Source organism: Thunnus albacares, chromosome 14 (assembly GCF_914725855.1).
Source record: "Thunnus albacares chromosome 14, fThuAlb1.1, whole genome shotgun sequence".
Classification (NCBI taxonomy): domain Eukaryota; kingdom Metazoa; phylum Chordata; class Actinopteri; order Scombriformes; family Scombridae; genus Thunnus; species Thunnus albacares.
The window spans coordinates 2,232,437-2,248,690 of NC_058119.1; the positions used below are offsets into that span (position 1 = coordinate 2,232,437).

Here is a 16,254-nt window from a genome sequence, read left to right on the forward strand (position 1 = left end):
AGGCAGCATTTTAACATTCATACTTTTTAGGATGATTGCACAGTGCTTACTGTCGCCATCCACAGTGGATTATCATGTGAAATCATGATGGAGATAGCAGGACGACTAATAAAGCTCAAAGTTGAAACACTGTTAAATGAGTTAATGCCGAATTGAACGTTAACTGTGTCTGTAAAATATCTTAAATAATTCCTAGTACGTACAGGATGTGTTCATTCAGACCATTAAATTGAGAGAAATTTCAATGGAGTTCGCCTGACTGTTAGGTATGTACTACCTATGACGGAGGAAAGAGTAATATTAGGGCAAAACAATCTTAACCTTCGACCAGACATAAACACAGTAGAATGACAAAAACGGCGACATATTATAATCATGATTTGAGAAGGACGAGCGTGAGCAGACACCCGTAGCAGCAGCGGCAGCACAGGGCGGGTGATGAGCACTGCGTTACCTGAGGACATGGTGCAGACTTTTTTGCTGCATTGAGTCACAACTCCGGTGGGACGGGCCATGTGACCAAACTCTGCACCGTTATGGAGGACCGAATGTACTCTATCGGTACTCTGAGCCAGTATGAACATCCTGACACACCGAGCTCATCCTAGCAATCAGAAAACATCAGCTAGAATGATGAACTTTTATTATCGCCATATTCATTTGGACAGTGCTGCTCTACGCAGGCCAGTAGGCGAGGTCCTGTACACTGCGGCTGCCCTTGGTAGAGCCAAAGCGGTGCTCTATAGCTCACACAACCTCCCTGCACTGCAGCACAGATGTCGGAAAGACTTTATAGAGTGAATAGCACCGTAATAGAGCATTAAATTGAGTTAATACCCTTTACTAGGACCGCCAACCTCAGGAATGTCACTGAAGTGTACGTGAACGACTCCCACACACCACACCGAACCACAAAACGTATGTGCGCGCGCATTAATTGCTATCAGAGATGCTGCTAAAAACTAAGAAAAAAAAACATTTAACACTAACGAAGTTGGCTTACTTACCTGTTATTATCTTCTCTGTCGCCGTTTCTTTCTCAGTCATCATATCCCGCAGTTTCACCTCCTCCCGAGCCTTCTCTCCGATACAGCCACACCAAGCAATTTTCCTGGTTTAGTGGGAAAACCGGGCCAAAGAAGAAAAAACATCAACAAAAACACCCTCCACGCTGCTAACTCGGTGTCCCCTTCAACTTCACTTCGCTTGGCCGCTTCCTGCGTTATGAGAAAGGCGATAAAAGCACATGTAGAAGATTTAGGGTCGGGAGGTTTTTGAAGTATGGGGGGGCAGTGTGCCTCAGCACAGAGGATGTTGGACCCCAGACTGCTGCTGCTGCTGCTCTGTCCGCCCCTCCCAACACATTCACGGCTGTCCTGGCCAGGAATGCTGCTGCTCAGTCTGCTGCAGCTCTGCTCAGGACAGCCGGCAGAGATGCTGTGCTCTCCTCCTGACAAACATGAGGGAGTCCAGATTTCAGAGGTATGTTGACAAACTTAACTGGACAGGTAGATAAATGGAACCAAGGCTGGATTACCAACCGATCAAAGTAGGCAACTGCCCAGGGGCCCCAAAAGCCCAGGTTTCTACTTCATGTCATTTGGGTTTACATAATTTGATTAATTGTAAATTACTCAGCAATTTGCAGCACTGAAATGCAATATCAACTATGACAGGACAGGTCCTACATCATGTGGTCCTTGTACTCTGTGTCAAAATCTAGTTATAAGATTTTAATAGTTTTAGTTTTCATTGAGCTCAGTTGTTAAGTTGTGTTTTATGAAACTACACACAGAAAACTGAGGGCGATGTAGTATTATTCCATCATAGGAGTACTGTAAGACTGCAACCAACTATTTTCATTATCAATCATTTAATTTATTTATCTATTGATTGTTCAGTCTATTTAAAAAATGTCAGAAAATAGTGAAAAATGGGAATTGTTATACCCTGATACCCAAGTGAACATATTCAGATGTCTTGTTTTGTCTGACCAACAGTCAAAAACCAAACCAAAGATGGTGAATTAACTATCACCGAAAACAGGAAAACTGACAAATACTCACATTTGAGATGCTAGGAGCAATGGATTCTGGGCATTTGTGCCTTAAAAATATCTTAAATGATTGATAAATTATGAATTAATTTTGCCAACCAATCATTTCAGCTCTCTAGTAATAACATGTATGGTGGGTGTCAGTAGAAGCCAAACAACAACTTTTGCCCTTTTACATGTCCATGTGTGCCCAAATGAGTCAGTGTTGGACCAGCATTTCAGCCCCGTGTGTTTACCTAGTTTTGCTGGTTTATCCTTTTTATTAATTTTTTTTTATTCGCTCTACTTTTATTTATTTATTTATTTATTTATTTATTTATTTATTTATGTAAATATTTCTTTACATTTGTCAGTAACCTATGTGGATCCCGCATGGACTTGTTAAAGTTCAACCAATCATAAAAAGGCTGTTTGGAAAAGCTGTGTAGCAACACAAAGCCAGACAACATCTTGCAAGCCTTTTTCCCAATGGGAGTAAAAGCTGCTCTTTCCAGAGACATTTGAAGATCACAGCCATTGAAAGCTCAGAGATGCGTGAGATTGTAAAGGAAAGAAAGGGTTCTCACTGCTGTTTGAGTGAAATAAAGAATGGTCAATCATCTGGGCTATGCAGCCTACTTGAAATGATGTCTGTCTCAAGCACATTTATCCATAGCCTTACCACGGATCAAAAAAAATAAATTGACCGCAGTTGAGCAGAGGGCAACTGCCATTTACACATCACTTTGGAAGAAAGTCTTAAATGTAAATGGAGTTTGCCCAGTTGTCTGGGAATTGTGGATGTTAAAATTTAAAGCATTTTGAGGCCTTCTCATCCATGTTGGTCTAAAAGTATTAAATTTCTCCAAAAACAAAAAAATGGAAATTTAAAGATGTCATGGTGTCATGCTGCTTGACTTTACACTTTTCAGTTGATTTAATTAGTTGCTTTGTGGCAGTAAGTCACAGAGACGTGTTACTTTGGACATCCTGCTGATTTGACTCAGGCATGTCTTATACCACATGGAGAGTATTTTATGTGAATCTAGTTAAATGTTAACGATCCCCTCCAGACATGTAATAAGACATAAACATACTCCGCTAGAGACAATAAAGTGTGTCTGATATGGCTTTTCCACGAAAAAGTCTAATTACCTTGTTAAAATCCATAAAATTGCAACCACTCCTTCTCCCTCATTAAAAAGCCAAAATCTGTGAATATGCAAATATTTTTCATCTCAGAAGTTTAACTGCTGGACACAAGATGTCTCCTACTTCACTGCAAAGTCTATTCTCAGTGTTTGTGCAATGGAGGCTTCAAGTTTCCACATCACACTTGTATAAGTTGAATATTGGACCAGGATTGTCTTCCAAACTAGTTGTGATGTAACAAATCATGCATACAGGCCCATCCATAAAATTTGGATGGAAAAACATATTTTTGAGTGGAGGGAGAGTTCAAGATAAAGATTAGATGGTTTTGATGCCATCACTTCATGATGCTTATAGTGAGTGAAATATTCAATCCAAGACACCAATGAGTTCATCTTTACATCAAAAGGAAATATTCTCAGTCTCTTCATTTTATACATTTCCCAAAACCTACCTTTGAAAACTTTGAGATCTCCACTAAAATGTATTGAGAGAAAAGTCATAATCCTACGAGAGTAAAACCGTAACTTTAAGAGAAACGTCATAATATAACCAAACATCAACAAAAAAGTCATATCATTTTCAAAGTCATAAAGCACCCTGCTCACTGTTTTTTGGTGAGCTGTAGTTTCAGACAGGTTGCTTGACATACTGATAATGTCTCTCTGACCACTTCAATTTCAGCAGCATCTGCCACCAGTACTCTTAAGTGTTGCTGTGGGTTTTACCTGATGCTGTTTTCATGTTTCATGTACAACTACACTGCATCATCAAAAGTGCTTTTACACATTGTTAACTGATCCTCAAGTGAGTCCACTGTCTCCAGTGTGCAAGCAAGGCAGGTCTCTAGTGCAAACGACATTTGGGAAAGGGGACGTGACTTCAGACCAAACGTCTCCTAGCACAAGGTATAAATTGAACCAAGAGAAATCCTCCAGTTAGCCAGACAGCATACTAAAAAGTAAATAAATAAACTAAAACTTAAAGGACAGGTTCACAATTTTTCAAGTGTGTCCTAAAACAACAGTCAGGTGTCCATATGAACAATGAAAGAGGTTTTCCTTGCTGTAATCATTCCTCCTGTTCATACTGGCTATTAAAAGATCCCCTTCACATGTCCTTTCAATGTAAGGGATGGAGGCCAAAATCCAGTGTTTTTAGCATCAAATTCCCTCTTTGTGTTTCCTCAGACAGTGTTTCCCTGTTGAGCTGTAGTGGAAGTATAGTAACAAAAAGAGGGACTTTGGCACTAAAAAGACTGTAACATTGAAAGATATCTACTTGATTTGACTCATTTGGATTAGCTTCATATTAGCTTCACATCAACTTTTAAATACATTTTTTCACAGAAGGAGGACTGTGAATTTTGTCCCCCATCACTTATATTGTAAGTGCATCATGAAGGGATCTTCTATTGGTCAGTATGAACAGGAAGAATGATTACAGCAAGAAAAACATGTTTCAATGTTCATTTGGGCTCCTGACTGTTGTTTTAGGACAGACTTGAAAAATTGTGAACACATCCTTTGACTAAATTAAACTAATGGAAAATCAGACACAAAAAGAAAGCAATATAGATGGACATGCATTTAATACTGTGGTAAAGAACAATGTTCAATAACAAGAAGAAAGGAAACATTGAGGACAAAAAAGCAACATGAGACAGGTAAGCTAGGCCAACACTGTGATGAATGTAGCTTCTATCTTGGAACATCAGATATCCATCCAGATAGAGGTAAGTGGCATTAGAGGCTTTATTGATTTGGTAGAGGGTTGGGGGGGGGGGGGGGGGGGGGGTTAAGCTGTATTCAGACCAACCCATAGCTCTGCATCAGATTCAGTGCCACAGCAAAAAAAAAAAAAAAAATGCTGGGTCATCCACAAAAAAGCTGTGCCTTTGTCGCAGCACAGTCAATCAATGCATTGTGTTGGCCAATCAAATACGTGCAAGCATTCATACCAGCCCGTATACAGTATGAAGCATAGGGCTAATTTCACACTTCATCTGCTGTGATAACTTCCTAGAGTGGTAAAGCAGTAAAAGCTGCTGTGCAGTGTCTGTTTATTAATTTATTCATTTTTGTTTTGTTTTACATGTTGTATTTTATTGTGACCTATGTGACCCATGAGTTGTGTCCTTAATAAAATCTGAAATGAAAAAAAATTAAGATGATAAGCCTTTAAACTGGCCATCCTGGTTTGTATTTGATCCTCTCATTGGTACTATAGCAACACACCCACACTAATATGGGTTAAATTAATTTTTGATGCATTTTGCCTTTATTAGACAGCTGATGATGTAGCTATAGACAGAAAAGATATATATAGAGAGGCATATGTCATGCAACTACTTGTATTACTACTTTGTAACTGTATATGGTATCTTTATAATATTTGTCACCGGATGAAGGAAGCTTCCTGTAAAGGACTGTGTATTTTATTAATAATTATAGGGAAAATGTTGATAGTGTTCAATAGGTGCACTTTGAGTTAATTCCAAACCTGTTTTTTGGGGGGTGGGGTGGGGGGGGTGGGGGGGGGGGGGGGGGGGGGGGGGGGGGGTTACCATCTTTTAGTCAATGCGCAGCAAGGTATCATGCAACAAATATAGAGAATAAGGTTTACAACAAATCAGTTAATAAGTACCTGGGTTTCTCTGAGAACTGCTAGAACCACTGTTTATAGCTCCTGGTACTTAAAAGCTAAAAACTGAGTGTGTACTTACTGTCTTAGAACACTGTGTACATTTTGCCTGTGTAGTTATTCTCAGGGCTTTTTCCTTTCTTTTGTAAATTCCTATGAATAAATATAAGTAAAGTAATGTAGACAGAGGTGGAACAAACTAAGTACATCTACTGAAGTACTGTACTTAAGCAGGATTTTGAGGAATAAGGGTAAAGCATGCCTATGTCCCTTTTCATGGTGAAGGTCCTTCCCCATCTCTCATCTCATTTCTTGTCTTTTTTCATCTGTTGCTATCTAGCACATAACTGCATCTGTAGTAGTAATCCAGTATAATAATACCACTCAGAGGGGCTTTTATGGAGTAGTTTTACATTGTGGATTTGCTACTGGAACTTAAGAAAATGATCTGGATACCTCTTCCACCACTGACAGTATAATGTGTAGTATTTCCAGTGTGGAGGACCAGATGCTTGATTTTGGCATCTGGTGAGGATGTATGAGGTCATTTTGTTTCTTTCCAGCATCTTACTCCATCTAGTGGTCACTCAGTCCTCCTCACGGCTGCTGAGGCACTGCCCCAGAACTTGTGATGGATGGATGTATCAAGGTGAAACTGTTCAACTGCAGTAAATGTGTTGGCTTCATCTCAGTTTTCATTGGAAAACTGAGAAGGCAGAGGCTGTTATTGGCACTGCTCTCTACTGAAGAAAGAGTCCCAGTGAAAATATCTCAAAGTGAGGTCTGTGGATCATTCAAAGGAATACAGCGGAGTCATGGCAACTGATTCAGAGAGAGATATCTGAAACCCTCAGGACATAAAACCAATATGGTCGACATGGATAATATGGTTTTGGTTGAACTGATCCTTCAGTTTATAATTACAAAAGGATCTTCTTTTTGTCAGACATGGATTTTTGTACCATGGAACTTTCAGATTTGTACAGTGATTTTGCCAAATGCAGAGGATATCTTTGGTTGTCAACTTGCAATGATTTTACTGGACCAATTATTTGATTGTGCTGTGTGTAGTCTTTGTGATTGAGATGCTTTGAGAGGAAATCTATCTGCAGGTTTAGTTGGTGTTTGTGCTGAGTTCATAGATTCTCAACCATTATCTGATTGTGCTCCATGTCTACTTGATCCAGATATTTATAGGGCAATATGTTTCCCAAAAAAGGTAGAGAATGTCCTAAAATTACATGAAAATGAGGGAAATCTGTAATTATTGGTGAACAAATACTGTATGTGCTGACAGGAGATTCCCTGAACTAATATAATCTACAGATTAAGTGGAATTTACTTGCTAAGGAAGAATTACTCAGCAGGTGTCAGTTGAAGTTCAAAGAACTCAGAACTCAGAATTTTGATAAAAACCTGCACACAGAAACATATTTAGTTTCATACACACATCAAGGAACACTTTTACACACACACTTGTGCACAGCAATGCATACACACATAGCGCATCAGGTTTTTTGATATTATGTGTTTATTGCTGTTTGCGTTCTTCTGCTAGAAGAGAGTAGAGGGTCTAAATGATGTCATTTATCTGACTTTTGTTGGAATCAAGCTCTTATTTAGTCTGTATGGTTAAAGGTAGCTTCAGTTTGAAAAACATGGGTAGGCAAGGTCTAACAGAAAGATGCTACTGGTTGCATTAGAGGAAAAAGTAGGAGCCATCATTTTTAGAGCTTGACTCAAACTAGGTAGTAAAGTATCGTAGCCTCTGCTGCTTTGATTTTGACCATTCTTTTTTTTCATCTGTGGAGTTTCCCTTAAAGTTCTTTTTCATTTCTGTTGCTGGTGGTTTGCTCACCAACTTTAGATCACAGTTAATTAATTGTCACATCAGTGGAGAGAAATGCAACATGCTTGAACTCTAGTTAGTATATATAAACCTACAATAGCATGGTGGTAGGTGCGTGTTTTTGCAATTTTTGACTTACCAATTATCATAAACAGCTAAACTCTTCATTCTTCATTACACTAAAATTTATATCATGAAGATGCTGGACATCAACAAAATGAACTGAAGCTGCAGTGCTCGGTGATCATCACTAGAGGGAGCTGTAAGTGTAGAAAATGGAGACAGACTACAGGCCAGCAGGTTTCCATGATGAATGTATTACACTAAGGTTTGGACAAAGAGATCCCAACTGGCTGAACTAGCTGCATAGCATACTGTTGAAGTTACTAATCAAGCTAAAATAAAGAAAATCCATACATAAAACTGTAGTCTGAACTGCTGAAATACTGTCCTGAGCTTTTTAACTTCTTTAAAGTCCCAAGAATGACCCTTTTACTATAGAATATGTTTATTATTTTAATTTTGGGGACTGTATGCTATAACTCAGTTAACACATGGATAGAATGAAATATTAGAGTATAAAAATACCACTAAATCAGGTGGTTTATACAGACGAATTGTGTTGATCTATCTTCAGTCACCACAGTATTTGTATGTAGTCTGTTTGATCAACTCTAACATTTAATATTATAATAAGAATTTAAGTTCATAAGCCATTTTCTGTGCATTTTAAGTCATATTTCAATAGTTTCAATAAATAGAACTAAAATATATGCATGTATATTTTTGCTGCATAATTTAAGTCACAGTTAAGTGTCTTTAACAAAATTATTCTTGCAATAAAATACAAATAGAGTTGCATTTTATATGTAATTGTAGGCAATAGCACATTTTCATAAATACAATGTAACAATATTTATAAATTCAGTCATAATAGGTTATGTGCAATATTTCAGTTATTTCAGTTTTGCAGGAATATGAATTGAAAAGATTGCAGTAAGCAGCGTTACTCTGTCTACTGATGACTGTGGACTGCAGTTGCAGTTGACACATCTAAAATAAGAAGATTTTTGTAAACCACACTCCTGAGACTTAATGAGTTCTGACTCTCTTGATTAAGTCATCCTCCAAAGCATGCTGGGTAAGGGTTCACCGACAGGTCGGCCACTTCTTAGGCTTAAACAAAGGGCTGTGCATGACTCAAAACACTGCTGAGCTACCTGAACATCTGTGCTGATTGTCTGATCTGCCCCCAGCTCGCTTTCAGCTTTTTCTACAAGCAGATGTCAAAACAAGGCCCTTATCAAAAGCTGATAGACTTGACTTAATCTTTTAGGCTTGATATAAATCTGCACAACTCCAATTTATCATCTATATCTCACTTCTGATGTATGCTATAGATTTAGATTTATAATTACATGCAGAAAAAAATCTGTATCATCAGACAGGGTCAGGGGCGGTTTTGTTGCAATTTAAGTACAGAGAACAAAAACAAAATCACATTTACCTGCTACACTGACACTTACACAGAAGTACACATTTTACACTCTTACATTTTTAAGAGATATAAAACAAATTACTAAACTAATTTAGGAGATACTGGTGGTTCAAAATATGATAATATTTTAGTCATTTTGAACCAAATTGTGTCTGTTTTACTAAAGTCATTTGAATGATTTTGTCTTAGCTCCACTGTTTAATACAGCATCTTTCAATGGTATTATCACCATCATATTTCTGAAATATACCTTTGTTTCGCTATTGATCCTGCATTCATTAATGAGGGCTTGGTGTTCAGCTTGATTTGTGTTAAAGAACGGTAATATGCAAATAATATTCACCAGTTCAACAGCCTCAGATCATATTGACATATTACGGATCAGGCTTGCTTTGTTAGAGGGTGAAGTTTGTTTTTATCTTGATTATGTTGTTTTTGTACAATTCGTCGCTATTCAGTCAAAACTGTGTACCAAATCCAAATTTGGTGAATTTGGATTTTTCAGAGAAACTGAAGGATTAAGTGTTCTTTTATATGCAGAGAAAATTTCTACAGCTAAATAAAGCGCTGGATGGTCTGAAAAATGCATTATCACAACACTTATAACAGGTATACACACCAGGTGTTTATCCTCCTTTTATTCACCAGCAAATCACTGGTTAAGTTATGGTGACTGATTCAGAGCCACAGTATGTCTTTTATTATAAACTAGTTTGTATAATAGTGTAGAAGCACAAACCAGACCACGCACACACACACACACACACACACACACACACACACACACACACACAGAGTCGTGTTTTCATCACTTCAGGGGACATTACATTGACTTACATTAATTTCCTGGAGACCTAGGGTGTGGAGACAGTCCTAACCCTAACCCTAACCTTACACCAAGTCTTCACCCTAAAATTCATGATTTACTTTAAGGGGACTTCGAGTCCCCACAACATGACCATGTTTACAGATTTAAATCCACACAACTTGAGGAATACCTGGACCACACACATACACACACACACACACACACACACACACACACACACACACACACACACACACACACACGTCAGTATTCAGTAACACCCAGAAGTTTTCAGCTTCACCTCAGCTGTCTCTGTTCCAGCGTCAGAAGCGATTCTTCTCCAGATACCAGTCTGAAACCAGACTTTAAAGCCCACCAATGCTCCCATTCAAAGCACACCTGGTCAAGTTTGAAAACATGACTAGGGGATTTTAATTAGACACAATTAGAGGTGGCGACCATGCGGAGAGCTGGATGCGTCCCCTGCTTTTTAGACTGGAGAAAAAAGATGCGCTAATTAGGCCGGAGGCTACTTTTATTCATGTGACCTGTGGAGACCCTGCGCAAGCTGTTTAACGTCACTGCTTCCACAATTAAAACGGGAATTCATTTGAATGAGCTGTGCATGTTGACATAAACAGACACCATTACATTCACTGCGGTGGGATGAGTTGTCTATGAGGCTTGAACGGACTGTGTGAATGGACAAACAGCAACAGATGACTGGCAGAGGAGGAGGTGAAGAGAACCACTGTGCAGACATGTTCCTTTAAACACAACTTCATGTTTAGTCATTGTATTAAGCCAGTGAGCCACGATGATAAGATTTTGTGTGTTACATATTCCTTTCCACAAGATTGCACAGAGCAGTGAATGTGTGAATATTGATCATTCCTTTTGTACTTTTATCTTTAAAAGAAACAAGCTAGGTTCCGTCTTTCTAAGAAACCTTGGAGCAAAACTTCCATCCCCTGTTAAAAGTTCTTGGAAATAAAAAAAAGTGAAATCAAACTGTTCGTTATTTTGTCAGGGGACCTATGAGGCCCCTTTTAGGACCCCTGGAACCCTGTCAAGAACCCCTAGTGGACCCCTACAATGGGCACCAGCGTTTTAAAAAAGACATTCAGAGTTCCCCTTACTGTGACAAACTATAGACACTTTTCATACAGCCCAATTTCATATGCCATTTGTGTCACTTAGACCAAACTGGTCATCACGCATGAATCATTTTCTTGGCAGCTGCTGCAGTTTTTTTTTTTAGGCACCCTGCTGTTGTAGCCTACCATCCTCTGGAGGAAAAAAACAAAAAGAAAGGAATGATGGCCCTATTATAGCCTCAGATGTGAGAGGAGAGTGTCCAGGAGGAGGCTGCGGTTCGGCTTCTTTGGATGAAAGCTGTGCCTTTTGAGGATTTAGCATCTTAAAAATGTTTCTCTGACAGGCCTGAATTGTTTTTTTTTACCATCTTTTAATATGTTGCCAAAGGTTTCTGCTGTAACTGTTGCTCCAGGCCTGCTAGTCCCGCTCTGGTAGGTAAGGCCTGTATCATCTAGGATTCATGGGAATTTGGCTCTCCAATAGACACTTATTTTGTTCTAACTGTTGTATTTTCAGTGTGATTTTTTTGTGTTGCAGGGTTACAGTAAAAAAAAAAAAAGGAAGAGTTTATGAAGATGATTTAGCCAACAGACAGGAGATTCAGATAACAAAGGGACGGTTCTTCTCCTCTGCATCCAGGTGGTGGCGGCAGTAACTTCCAGAGTGTGACCTGACCTAACCTAATGGTAATGTGGCTGCAAAGCATGAGATTACATGTTCAATCATTAACATTTAAAGGATATCATGATAAAATAACTCGAATGGATAAAATCTACAGCAAATTTTTTCTATCACTTATCTCACTTATCATGTCTTGTGTATGTCAGACTAAATGTTGATTTTAGTTGTATTTTAGATAGTTGTTAGGTCAATCAAGCAAAAGGAGGTAGATGATGCTCATTAATTAGATAAGAGCGTGTGTTTTAATCTAAAAAAATCTATCTTTAAATTTGATATAAAATGCAAATAGATGCTGTTAATCTGATGTTTTATATCTAATAATTTCTCATAAAGAGTTTCTTATTAATCAACATCTTTGCATCATATAAATGTATGATGATGTTAATATGAGCAGATGTTTAATGTTTGGAAGTAAATGGTGTGTGTACAGGAAGTGATGCCCCGCTGTGGACGGGTAGCTTTTGATGAGAAGTAATAATGTGTGGTGACATCAAACATGGCCGTGAACGTCTGCACGGTGCCAGAGCCATGAGGATAAAGACGTTCTCTGTATAACGCTCATCTCCCTGTGTGGCAGATACCATTTGTGTCAATGCCGAGGCGCAGGCTGGATCCGAGCCATGCGGACGCGCTCGGTTCGCCGGTGTCCCAGCCCGCTCGCTCGACCGACCGCTTGTCCTGGAGCAACGCGACCCCCTCAGTGACCCCGGGGTGACCCCTGCAGCTGCCGGAGGAGCCTCCAGAGGCCCCGGGGCCTTTAAAATGAAGTACGGTCTATTAAGCTACGTGGAGGAAACCGAAAAAAAAAATCATGTAGTGGATTATGAAGACGTAACAGGATGTTTATTTATTTATTAGCATTGCTATCATTAGGCTGTAGCCATGGACAGCAACAAGAATTACAGCCAGCCTGTTAAGGCCTGCAAATTTTAGAAACATAAAAAAACAAATAATATTAAAAAAAATAATTTATTTTATGCAGCTCTGTTATTTGACTGCTATTATAATAAGCTAGTGAAAATATAAAACGCTATAATGTAGTGATGTTTTTCGTAACGCTCCATTTGATTTGTTTTCTCTAGTCTACAATTTGTATCATTTTTTAGAAACTGAAATATTTTTCACATGATCGTCTGAATGACATGTGACGTGTGACTGCATATGAAAGGATAACGTTTGATCTTAATTAGTGAATAATAATAACAAGAGACACGTTGGCAAAAGCGCACGCGCCTAAAACTTAAAAACATTGGATTAATTAGAGAATATGACTAAAAAATATTTATCCACATGGTGCAATAATTAAAACGTGTCATTTAAAAACAGCAGACTATTTCACACTAAAACGTAGCCTACTTATCTTTGGCTGTAATTATTATTTCAATAATTTCATAATATTATGTATGTCTTTCGTTATTTTTTTAAAGTAATATTTCTGTCAGGACTATAATAGGGATTCTATTGATTTATAGAAAATATTCTACTAGAATTAGGGATAGAAATGATCAATCCCATCACTTTCCAGAACACTATTATTAACTTCCTTTTCTTTGCCATCTGCAAGAAATCTTCATCCTCTTTACAGCTGCTTTAAAACTTTCCTTCCTAAAAAAAAAAAAAAAAGACCATATTTAATTCCACCCTGCATTGGTACCGTTGCTTATCGAATCGATTACAAAATCTTATTGATTACTTTTAAATCCCTGAAGCACTAAGTTCTATTCCTAATCTTTTAGCGCCTTATGTCCCCTCCTTGCTCTCTGGGATCCTCATGCCTCCCTTCTCCTTGTTCCAAGATCCAGACTCCTGCACAACCAGGTCACAGCTCAGGCCATCAGCTCTAAAAAAGAGCTTTTTATTGATTGATTTACATGTTATGGTTCTGACTAGTTTTATTTATTGTGTTTTTAAGTTGTTTCATGTTGTCTTATTGTAAAGCACTTGAGCTGTGTTTTTGAAAAGTGCCATGAATCAAGTTTATTATTATTATTCATTTAAAAAGACTAAATTTGAAGGATAAAATCGGAGGATTTTTTTAAAAAGAGCCATGCAAGGTAGGCTGTCAGAGGCAGCGACAGGTGTGTTGTTCAGTTTACAACCTGCAGAGTTCAACCATAAACCTTATTCTGTCTTCATGAAGGAGCCCTTGACTCACTGATCCTTGTTATTTATGGGGGGGCTGATCCGGGCTGCTCTGCGCTTATGTTGCTGGAAATCTCTCGTCTGGTCGCTGCTGCAAACACGCTGCTTCACTAACATACAAACACATCAGAGCCTGCAACTGTCCTGACTGTCCCATCAGTGTGACTTTATGCTCACTGGGACCATCATAAATCCACCTGATTATTTAAAAAAAAAAATTAAAAAAAAAAAAGCATCATAAACCTCATTAGCTCATCAAGACTGATCTCAGGCTAAATTGTGTAGACTAGCAAACCTACCTTTGTAAATCAAAAGGTGTTAACATTTCTAAATATAAGTTTAATGCATGAACATGCTGGTATTTTCTGAAAAAAAATGAATAAAGTAAAATTTTTGCATGAAGCCAGTAAAGTCGGCATGGGATAATAAAATCCCGATGCCGATGGCATTCTCTCATTCCTGCTGCCGCTGGTGTTTGTGACTTAAATAGCCTAGGTGTTAGTGTGAGAGAGAATTGTCCATTATCTCCCCAACAGGATTTGGAAGTCAAGAGTTCATTGTGGGAGTGTAACGGCCTCCCGTGGGTGATTAAGGTCACAGACAGTTCAAGGGTTCAGCTGGTGAATTTCACAGCACCAGTTAGGAATGAAAATCATCAACCCGATCATTCTGCTTCGCCTCGCATTTTTTTGTATGGTTTGGAATGATTACTATTAGGCTGTTATTAGTAGTATTAGTATTGATATTTGTATTATTAGTAGTATCCTAGTGTCAGCACTTTCAAAGTTTGAGCTCTTGTGGTAAACCCCGTTAATTACAAAAAACTCCCAAAACAAACAAACAAACAAACAAACAAACAAACAAAGTAAGAGCTTTGTGTTCTCGTCCGCGTTGTGTACGTCTTTTTCTATTTGTTCTTTAGTATTTTTGTTGACAGTTACCGGGCTTATGGCCTTGCGGTCCATTTCACAGCCTCGTAATAACTTGACAGGCCTTGTAAATAATAGCACGGTGAGTTTCTGGAAGTGTGAAAAGTGAAGTCTTGTCCGTGGACGATCAATAGCCAATACTTGTGTTCCTGAAGCTGTATGAATCTGACGCAGCCTATCAAATGACTTCTCAGGCTGCTGGAGACACAATCGCAGGACAGTAAAGATGTCTATTAAAATGAATTATTTTAAGTTTAACTACCTTAGAAATAATATGAACTTTTGAGCCATAATGAATCAAATACAGTCTAAAGAACATATCATGTGTTTTATATCATCATAACATCTGTTCTCTGGGGAAAGCTCCTTCACATTGGGACAGTGACATACTGGCCTGCTAGGTCAGCTGGACGCTGTAAATCTACATGTAAAGCAAGAGATGCACAATTTATTTAAATATCATTTATTGGTTGAATTTGTCACAATATTCTTTTTTTTAAATCGTGTAAAGGAAATAAAGGAGTATATGACAGATTTGGACTAACCGTGCAACATAGCATCATCCAAAAAGAATGTAAAACACTTCTTAATCTTTCCCATACACATCTATCTGAAGTGAATGTCTTTTATTCAAGTTAAAAAGTTATTTTAAAGGATTAAAGGATAGCTTCTCAGTTTCCATTCAAGTCTATGTATGAATATTAAGAGTTCTATTGGTTACTGTATTGTTGCTCCTGTCCATACTGGTACTGAAGAGACCTCTTTCCAAAGCCAATCGATCAATCAATCAGTCAATCAATCAATTAACCATTACATTGCTTTAGGAAGGGATCTCTCACAGCCAATATAAAAAGGAGGAATGATGACAACACCCAATAACTTTCTAATGTGCAAACAAAATGTGAATCTATCCTTCACTATGTGTGTCAGACATTTATAAGCATACATGGACATATCAAACCAGTCTCCCAGCAAAATGTTCAATGGCTACATTGGTCCACAGTGCAAAATGTGTTAGTTTGACAATAAGGGCTCTATACAGAAGAGGATTAGGGACACGTGAAAAATTTAATTGAATTCTAAGATTAAAGTCAGAATTCTGAGATTAAAAAAACATCATCAAACAGTTGCATACATTAACACAAATAACAGAAGAGCTCAGATAACTACACAACACAAAGACAATGATGCAAATATTGGATTTTCCACTGAGAATAAAAGCAATGGCAGCCATTTTGTTTGTTTTCACAGACACAAACTTGACAGTCATGTGACACAGGCCGACAGTAAAGAATAGGCCAAAAAAAAAAATGTAGGCATCTCACAATTTTAGAGCCCTTATTGTGAAACTAATGTGTTTTGTGCTGTGGACCAATGTAGCTATTACACATGTTGATGTGAGACTGGGTTGATATATCA

The 16,254-nt window shown here is 38.2% G+C and overlaps 1 protein-coding gene across 3 annotated transcripts in view; it reads right to left on the bottom strand.

Annotated features, from left to right (window-relative positions):
- The window catches only part of hspa12a (heat shock protein 12A), a 58,491-nt gene extending 56,954 nt beyond the window's left edge, over positions 1 to 1,537 (bottom strand). For 2 of the 3 annotated variants that reach the window (XM_044372770.1, XM_044372771.1), the window contains exon 1: positions 1,008 to 1,537. In XM_044372770.1, the coding sequence (XP_044228705.1) occupies positions 1,008 to 1,050 (43 nt within the window). In that variant the 5' untranslated portion in view covers positions 1,051 to 1,537. The remainder of the gene's footprint in view (positions 1 to 1,007) is intronic. The other variant, XM_044372769.1, reaches the window with a different exon arrangement.
- Between the last annotated feature and the right edge of the window lie 14,717 nt (positions 1,538 to 16,254).